Genomic DNA, 10,457 nt, shown 5'->3' with positions numbered 1-10,457 from the left:
CTTGTGAATTGAAGGGAAATGGATATCGATTTAAATATATCCTGCAGCAGCGATGGGTGTTCCGATAGTTATAGTGGCAATGGTATTCAATTTGATTTAAGTAAGAGTGATTCAGGAGGTGATAATGAGCAATCGACTGATGCAATGTCCGAAGAAAGTGTTCGTGCCAACGAAGACGAACCGAATGGTGAATCAGTTGAGGAAGAAAGTGTGAATGGAGATTTAGTGACATTGCGTGCAGTGGAATCCATGATTAATGTTGGAAGTGCTATTGACACCCTTGACGAAGTTTTTGTGTTGTATTGTCAATATGCGAAGATGATTGGATTTTCAGCTAGGAAAGGGGCGCAAGGGAAATTCAAAAACACAGAAATTGAATGTTCCAAGGCTTTTCATTGTTCATGCGAGGGACCACCTGATAACAAGGCCTCAAATGGTAGACTAGCGGCCTACAAAAAGCAGAGTTATAGAAGCAACTGCAAGGCTAGGCTACGTGTTAGCCGTACAGATGTTGATTCTCCTTGGGTCGTAACTTTGTTCGAGAAAGAGCACAATCATGAATTGGTACATCCAAGCGAAAGTTATTTGTTGCGCTCTGCCCGTAAAATGGCACATTCTCAGAAGACTTTGCTTATGGCAATGAAGTCAAGTGGTATTGGGGTTAGTCGTTCGTATCGTTTTTTGGAAAATGAAGCGGGAAGTCGTGAAAATATTGGTTTCATACGCAAGGATGTGTACAACGAACTCAACTCCAACAATGCGAAAATGGCTAAAGTTCCCAATTATGATGCAAACAAATTGTTGGAGTATTTCACCGAGAAAGGATTGAGCGACCCTTCGTTCTATTGGAAGGTAAAAGTCACCGATGATGGTAGGCTTCAAAATCTCTTTTTTAGGGATAGTAGATGTCTTACAGATTATCAACATTTTGGTGACGTGATTTCTGTTGATGCGACGTATAAAACTAACAAGTATGACTTGATATGTGTCCCTATTGTTGGAATAAACCACCATCGGATGAACGTAATGTTTGCAATTGCTTTTTTATCCAACGAGAAGACCGAGTCTTACGAGTGGTTGTTTTCTACCTTTCTTGAGTCAATGTATCATAGAGAGCCTTCTATCATATTTTCTGACCAAGATCAAGCTCTTATGAACGGTGTTGATGTTACATTTCGTGATGCAAAGCACCGGCTTTGCCAATGGCATATTAACAAAAATGCCGGGAAGCAATTTGGACACTTGAACCAGAACAAGCACTTTAAATCATTGTGGTTTCGATGTATGAATGGTTGTGAGAACGTCGAAGAGTTTGAATCAAATTGGGCAACTATGATCGATGAATTCAATCTGTTGGAGAATAGATGGTTTAGTGGCATGTACAAGTTGAGAAAGAGATGGTCATCTGCCTTTACCCGAGATAAATTTACTGGTGGATTGCATGCAACGTCTCGCAGTGAAGCGACCAACAGGGTGTTGAAAGAGTTGAGTTCTTCTACTTCAAGTGTCCATGAATTTGTACTAGGATTTGAGAGAATGCAGATAAATTGGCGCAGACAAGAGTTTGAGGAGGATGCTTTGTGTCGAGGAATGCCCGGTATGTTATTGCAATCAAGTGAAATTCTCGTTCAAATTGGTCAGATTTGCACACGAAATATTTTCAAGTTATTCGAGTATGAAGCTGTGCAATCTGTATCTGTTAAAGTTACACACGAACCACTAGATTTGAATGATGAGTTTCTTGTGTTCAAGGTATGTTCCAAAACATCATTTAGAGGTTATCGGATTGTGAAGTTTAATCAAGCCACGAAAATGGGTTCTTGTTCATGCCATATGTGGGAGACGGAAGGTGTTATTTGTCGACACCTATTTAGAGTTTATTTCAATATGAACTTGGAAAGGTTGCCGGAAGAAATGTTGTTAAATAGGTGGCGGAGGGTGTCGAGGGACAGGATACCTTTAAGTCAACGGTCTATTGATTGTTCAGGGCCTAACAAGTTTACCAATATGGTATTTGTGAATCACAATGCTCAACGTGTGTACGACTTGTTGACGGATTGCAAGGAGGATGAGAGTTGTAGGAATACAATCAATGACCTTATTACCCATATGATCGAGACAGTAAAAACAATGAAAAAGGCTTCTAATGTTGCCGAGGCTGCCGGAGCATCTGCCCGATCCTTTAAAGAGCCACTGCATCGTCCAATTAGCAATCCCAATTTGAAGAAGAAGCGTTCGTATCGTCGTAAGATGTTTAGCAAGAACTGGGATGGTAGACGGTCGGACGGTGTTAATAGATCTAAAGCAACTGAAGAGATGAATGGTGAGTCCCAACCTTTGCACATTTCTTTAATTTTACAGTATGTTATGCGTTATCCCTTGCTTGTTTTTGCAGATGATTTTGATTCGCAAAACAATCCTAATTTCCTTAGCAGCCAACGTATCAACCGAAATTATGATGGCGCATCGGATCGTTTCTCCGTGGATTAGTGTATCGTTGTTGGAATAATGAATTCCAGTCGCTGTTTGATTTTATGATGGCGAGAAAGTTTCTTGGTTTTGATATGGCATCCGCTGTAGGTTTTAATTCGTTTTACATATGAACCTACTTATGGAATTGATGAATTAGTGTTCGAACTTAATTAATCCATGACTTACGTGTGTCGACTAGTTGAATGAATCACAAACCAATGTGGGTTATGTGTTCTTGATTTAGTACATGATTGATATTTCTCTCACTATTTGTGAGTAAACAGCATGGGGTGTTTGGTTTGACTTGGTGCATATGATTGATATTTCTCTCACAATAGGCTAACTGGTATCCTAACTATGTAGTTTGGTATTTCAACTTTGAAATTTCAGTTTCAAAGGCACATTTAAATTTATTTGTTGAAATAGATATGGATTAACTGTACACATTTTTTGTATTGTGCTCCATATACCAGTATAGTTAGTCTTTGATAATGGGGTTGTCTTGCCTTCTGTTGGTGGAATTTCAGTCCCCTTATCTGTAATTAAGCACCAAATTTAAGGAAACCTACTTTATTGCATAAACTCGTACGACCATCCGTGCGATGCACGACGAATATCAAAATTAAACAATATATTTAAATTAATATATATAAATATTAAATAGAATAAAAATATAAATAAGTACTAATTTTTTTTTTAAATAAAATAATCCTTATCAGTTACTCAATGAAATTTTGAATTTAAAAACATAATTTTCCAACTCCGTACAAAGTGTAATAATAATTATAGTTATTAAATAATTTTGAATTATTTGATGAAAATTAACCGTACACATTATTATTATAGAGCATTACACATCACAATACAAAAAATTCATACACAAAATAAATAAAAAGTTGTAGTAAAATAGTAAGAAAGAGATAGAAAATGAAATATTTTAAAGTTTTCATAACTTATTCATTCTAAATTCATTTTTGATGATTTTTATACCATATTAAATATTTTTCTCATGAACTTAAATTTAAGATGCATATTAAATATTTATTCATCAATTAACGAAACTTAGAGACATAAATATGCAATAACTCATAAACAGTGATGCAATCATATATTTTTCATGCATATAATCGACATGAATACTAAAAATTATAGAGAAGCGAACTTAGAGGAATGAACATAATCATAGAACACCATCGTGGGGGAAAGATAATGAGTTGCAGAACCGTCGTGGGGGAAAAAGTGGGCAACGATAGTCTTTTTACATGAGTGTGGTTATTATATTAGCATTACATGGACTTCACTATACTATATTCAACTTCCCACGGAATTCACTACATACTTTGTAAAAGTACTTTATACATTAATTTTCTAATATAAAAATTATGATTTGAAGAATGTTTTAGATTTAAAGTTTTCTGCTGAATATATACCACTTCAATATTATTATTATTTAAGTTTTTCACTTCATTAATTATTGAAACTAGTGTACCTCCCGCGCGATGCGCGGTGATTGTGATTTTACATTCACATAAATTATCCATATGCTTTGTGACTATTAATAATATTTCCTCCGGCCCATCGAAGGTGGGACGTTTATTTTGACCCGAGATTTAATGAGCTACTAATATTTAGTGAAAAAATGAATGAAAAAGTAATATGAAAAATAGAGTGAATAAGAAACTAGTTTTAATTTATTTCAAAAATTGAAGCGACTTAACTTCGTTGGCACGGCCCGAAAATGACTATGACTCAACTTCGTTAGGACGAAGGGAGTATTAATTAATAAACTTTAATACTAAGTTTATTGTTTATACAATGATCTATTTTTTTAATATAATTAAATTTTAAATGATCATAATTTATTTATTTAAATTAAACTTTTACATATTATATACTCCCTCCGTCCCTGAAATGGCTTCCTCTTTGGGGACGGCACGAGTTTTAATAAAAAGTTGTAAAGTGTATTGATAGTGGAGAAAAAATGATATAATTATTATTGAAAGTTGTGAAAAGTGTTATAATTAGTATTGGGAGTGGTGAAAAGTGAAAAGTAAGAATAAATAAAGTATTATTAGTGGTGGGGTATGTTTCCAAAAATGGAAAGAAAGAAAGAGGAAGTTATTTGGGGGACGTCCCAAAATGGAAAAAGAGGAAGTTATTTTAGGGACGGAGGGAGTATCAATTTAAAAACTTTTCTATGATATTTTATTCACGATGCATTTTGTATATTGTATTTTTAATATAATTGTAAAATAAATAGGAAATAAAATGGGTTTTGTGTAATGAATGAGAATAAAAAAAAAATTGTGATTTGATCGTTCAAAAGTCAAAACAAGAATCACCACTTAGCTACTCCATAATTATTAAGATTTTCAATTGATAATTTTACCCTTATAATTGAAATTATTATTATTATTATTATTATTATTATTATTATTATTATTATTATTATTATTATTATTATTATTATTATTATTATTATTATTATTATTATTATTGTTGTTGTTGTTGTTGTTGTTGTTTTTGTTGTTATAAATTATTTTTTGTGTGTATAATATTTATTATTATTATTATTATTTACACAAAACACAAAACACATATCATCCTATGGGAATTGTTCTCGACCAATTAATGATTTAGCATAATTACATGATGTTCTATTAATATTTTTTAATATATATAATAAATACAAATAAATATTTTGAAAAAAATAAAACATTAGATTTGAGAAAGAAAAGAAGGAAAATAAAAAATGTTTGAAACACAATTATTCTTGAAATAAATTACATTTACTTTGCTTTTTATATATATAAAGATATTTTTTCGACGGTATTCTCATTTTTTCCAACGGTATTTTAAATTACTCGGCGGTATTCTCATCTTTCTCGACGGTATTCTCCTTTTTCCCGACAGTATTTTAAATTACTCGACGGTATCCTCATTTTTCTCGACGGTATTCTCAACTTACTTGGCGGTATTCTCATTTGTCGCGACGGTATTCTCATTTTTCCATATTTTACATTACTCGGCGGTATTCTCATCTTTCTCGACGGTATTCTCCTTTTTCCCGACGATATTTTAAATTACTCGACGGTATTCTCATTTTTCTCGACGGTATTCTCAACTTACTTGGCGGTATTCTCATTTGTCGCGACGGTATTCTCATTTTTCCATATTTTACATTACTCGGCGGTATTCTCATCTTTCTCGACGGTATTCTCCTTTTTCCCGACGATATTTTAAATTACTCGACGGTATTCTCATTTTTCTCGACGGTATTCTCAACTTACTTGGCGGTATTCTCATTTGTCGCGACGGTATTCTCATTTTTCCATATTTTACATTACTCGGCGGTATTCTCATCTTTCTCGACGGTATTCTCCTTTTTCCCGACGGTATTTTAAATTACTCGACGGTATTCTTATTTTTCTCGACGGTATTCTCAACTTACTTGGCGGTATTCTCATTTTTCGCGACGGTTTTCTCATTTTTCCCGACGGTATTTTACATTACTCGGCGGTATTCTCATTTTTTTCAACGGTATTCTCATTTTTCCCGACGGTATTCTCAAAATACTCGGCGGTATTCTCAATTTCCCGGCGGTATTCTCAAATTCCACTTCAATATCCAATTGCACACGAAAATGGGGTAACCACTACCAAAAAAAAAAAACAAGCAAAACATACGAGAGAGCACCGAAACCAAAAACGACCTAATTGTTGGCGTCTGGAGATCTTTCGTGTTCACTCCTTCGAGGCATCGATGGCGTTTTGAAAATATCTAACAGTACCTTTTCGAGGCCCTCAGTCGTCAATCCCTTCAAAAAAAATTAATAAAAATTATGTATGATTATTAGTAGGCTTGCCCAAAAAAAAAAAATTACTACCTGCATCACATACTCCATATGTCTGGGATCATAATTGTACGCAGATGGATTTTGAAGAGACAAACGTGGCGGATTCTGATGAGAAGTAGATGTGTTTCCATACTCATGCACAGAATGTCGATGTGCCATGGACATTGTCGCTTCAGCGTGATGTGACGCATCCTCGGCCACTGGACCACCATCGTCGAGTTGGACATCATCACAATCTCTAGTCTCTGGTGCAGGGGTGCGCCGAGGGGCAGGAGAATGTACATCCTTACTATGTCCAACACTGCAACTGAAAAACCCCTTCAAATCATCCAAAAAACCCTTCAATGTCCTCTTCACCCGACTCTCCATATCCTCGTTATGCCTTCTCATTCGAATTTCCTGTTCTTCTGCCATCCTTATCAGTCTGATGTCCTGCTCTTCAGCCATCCTTCTCATTCTTATCTCTTGCTCCTCTGACATCCTTCTAATTCGAAGATCATGCTCCTCGCCCATAATTTTGACCACGCCTGCTATATAGCCACGGTCTCGTCCTCGGATCACGTGATCGCTACTACTAGATGATGATGTAGTCGGTGGTGGTCGAGTACGCTTTCCCTTATCTCGCAACCTCGACGGCCTTTCTTTTCGTCTCCTCGGCAATTCATGCTCCTCAACACGTATATCCTGTGAAGGTCGTGGGGGAAACTGCCTACCCTCCCTCAACGGGTTCGCTGGTCGCTCATAGTGAACACCAATGGGCATGGGCATGACTGACGTAGCGTAATAATAGCTCTTCATCTCATCATCGTCGGGCTGAATCTCAAATAGATGATGCGGCTACAATTTAAAAAGAAGAACTAAAAAAAATGTACAAGATAATATATATAAAGATAATAATATGAAAAAATAACTACCTCTTGCTCAAATAGGCGGCATAAATCCGCCACATTGTGCCTACTTCGAAACTTCCACCTCAAACATCTGGGATGTGCACAGCCCTCGACGTACGTACCAACTGTAGAACCCAACTCAGGTATAATCTCAAGGGACCATACATGTAAAGCCCAAACCGGCCCGTATAATTTATACTGGTTGTTTGTAGAACAGTTATACGCATACTGACATAATATCTGATACGTATAAGCTCCCCACGGAAATTGGTTAAATGCATCAACATCATCCACCAAAGCCCAAACCCAGTCAGCCACCTTCTTATCACGCTCGTACCCTAGTAGCAATTCATACAGTACTATCACATGGGCCACACGTAATAGTAAACTCCCATCAGGATCACCAACTATGTCATAATTCTGAAAAAGGTCAATAACATTCTCCACATTTAAAGTCCTCCGGCCACAACAAATTTTTACAAACACTTCAACATTTCGAAGATTGTGCTCTGCCCTCACATCAAAGTCACTTTGTCCGAAATTCAACCCTGTTACTAGAGCATAATGCATCTCCGAGAAGTGTAACCTGCTCCCGTTAATGTAAAACCACAAGCCATTATCATTTGACCGGATTTGGCGCGAAACAACATGGTGAAGAGCCATACCACACTTTGCCCCCGGATTCCAATCTAATAAGTGTCCAAAACAACCACCTAAAAACCTGTCTACCAATGTTTGACCGCCTTTCCCATACAATACCTCTTTAACCACTTTCAAGTATTTAATCCGATAATATGTCCCAACATGTGAAGTGACATTAATTGTACTTGGCCTCAAATAAATCGGATCCTCCTATAATTGTAAAAAAATTATTAACACACATAAATTGTTTGAACTGCATAGTATTATTTATTCAAATAATTTACATTAAGTTAAATCAGGTGATGAAATATTTTTCAATCTACATGTACAAATATAAAAAACTTGCAGTTGAATATTATTAAGCTTCAAAAGGACTCATAGGAAAATCATAAATTGGAGAACTATTATCCATGTTTTTTAAAATGAAAAAAAAAGCTAAAATTGAAGAGTTTAGTTTTGTAGTACCACGTTTATTTATATTCACTGAAATAGTATATATTTTATTTTTAAAAATGAATGACACATATCTCATGTTAATTATTTTTCCACTTCCAATTGATAAACGATTGTATACGTTGATATGAACTTTATTTTAAAATTTGTATTTAAACAAAATAATCGCATAAATATGATTTAAATATTTATTCAAAGACTATATTAAACTATAGTTATACTATATATAAATAAATAGTTTTGTACATCTTAGAATATTATATGATCCATAATGATACTCATTATCATCTATACTTGCTTTTCATAGTTCATAATTTATATAGTTATACACATTATCAATTAAATCAATTAATTGCTATTTCAAAAATTGAAATTTCGAATGTTTTCACATTCATATTTTTATTGACATCATTTATGTTTGTATTTAGTTTTATATAAATATATAAATATATATATATATATATGTATGTATATTATGTTTAATAGTTAAATCTCTTTGTAATTTTAATTCTTTTTTCAACATTTTTATATTTATTATATTTTGTTTCTATTTAATATTTAAATTTATTTATTCAAATAGATCATTTAATTTCAACTATAATATTATGGGGGTAATTCATTCATTTCGAAATCTACATGTCATCCAAATCAATTAAAAGGTTGAGGCATTATTATATTGTGAAAAATAAAAACAATTACAATAACTACACGTAGCTAATATGGCGGTGAGAACCGCTTGGTTATGAGATGACACAAAACAATTAATCTCGCAATTTGTAGACACGTAGCCAAACACCATCAAACCAACTGAATACTAAAATTCTAATTTAGTGAATATAAAACACCATTTCTAGGAATTAAAAGAAACAGAACGACCATACTGTGAGATGTTGAAGGTGAACTACCGACTAAGAAACGCATGGCAACGTACCTGAGATGTTGAAGGTGAACTAGACATGTAAATTGAAACCGACGGCAGAACCACAGTAGCAGCTTTGGCTGTGAATACAGCACCGGCTTTCTTTTTAGTATATTTTCGATAGGAAGGAGCTTTGGCTGTCAACGGAAACATAGATTTTATTTGCTATTTCATATATTTGTTTACATCTTCTGAAAAGGATAAAGCTTATATGACATAAATTCTGAAAAGGTTAAAAAAAAACGAATATATTCTCAAAGAATATTTTACTTTTTCAAAAAAGCCATCAACAAAAAAAAAAAACCATAGTACTCGCTCACGTGATGCATGAAGTTCTACGTTGAACATGGACTTCAAGTTGGGGATGTGGTATACTTCAACATCGTTGGAACTTGTAGTCCAGATCATACGTCCACGATTCAAGTTAATATCAGACGTTTCGTATGGGAAGACGGTAGTTTTGTTATTGTTGATACATAGTAGTAGTATTCTGTATTATGGCTATAGTTTCCTCCAAAATTTTAGGCTTATCTGGTATTTTGTTTTTTTAAAAATGACTGAATTTGTAATTCCTGTAATAACATATAATGTTGTCATTATTAGTTAACATTGTTCCATTCAGAAAAAGGCATATAATTTTCGTTATTACTTCATCGCATTGTTCTTAGAAAATAATTAATTACTGTAAAAAACTAAACATTTATATTCCTACGTATATATATATATGGGAAAATCGCTTTCCGAACTTCAAATATGTTGTCACTACTTTATACTTAGCAGCTAAGAACACCACAATAAACATTCTATTGTAAAAAACAAGTACACTAAGATAGCCCCGAGTACCAAAATATCAAATGTTCAACATTTTTCAAAAGGAGTTTGATGACTACACCACCAACTCAAATTATACCAGACCCAGAAAACGATAAATTCATAGCGACTCACGCAACAGAGCCACGCTGCAGATCTTCGGAGAGTGCCAATAACTTGGCACAATAACGGCGCCGGGATTTCTCACATCGGGATGGAATGATTTCCGTCACTGACACGTTAAAAGCACAACACTCCATAAATTTAATAGCCATTATACCACAATCGTGCATATTTACCTGTCTTGGTGCATTGGAAAATTTAACAACCTTCCAATAATCCTTTATGGGTTTTCTAGGTAAACCTGTCAGAGCTTTCACACAGTAATGCAGCAGCAACGAAGGTGAACGGTGAG

At 34.4% G+C, this 10,457-nt stretch overlaps 1 protein-coding gene across 1 annotated transcript; it reads left to right on the top strand.

The window, feature by feature from the left end:
• LOC131001377 (protein FAR1-RELATED SEQUENCE 5-like) lies at positions 1-2,775 on the top strand. The gene is made up of 2 exons (XM_057927745.1): positions 1-2,323; positions 2,396-2,775. Exons 1-2 carry the CDS (start codon positions 19-21, stop codon positions 2,488-2,490), a joined length of 2,400 nt encoding a protein of 799 aa, XP_057783728.1. The 5' UTR covers positions 1-18; the 3' UTR covers positions 2,491-2,775.
• Positions 2,776-10,457: the final 7,682 nt, after the last annotated feature.

Source organism: Salvia miltiorrhiza, chromosome 8 (assembly GCF_028751815.1).
Source record: "Salvia miltiorrhiza cultivar Shanhuang (shh) chromosome 8, IMPLAD_Smil_shh, whole genome shotgun sequence".
Taxonomy (NCBI): Eukaryota; Viridiplantae; Streptophyta; class Magnoliopsida; order Lamiales; family Lamiaceae; genus Salvia; species Salvia miltiorrhiza.
This window is presented reverse-complemented; position numbering and strand designations above follow the sequence as displayed.

Bases quoted from the DNA above. Each gene is read 5' to 3' on its own strand.
- LOC131001377 (XM_057927745.1), top strand. From the start codon at position 19: ATGGATATCGATTTAAATATATCCTGCAGCAGCGATGGGTGTTCCGAT. The intron at 2,324-2,395 runs GTGAGTCCCAAC...TTGTTTTTGCAG, and splicing joins AGCAACTGAAGAGATGAATG to ATGATTTTGATTCGCAAAAC.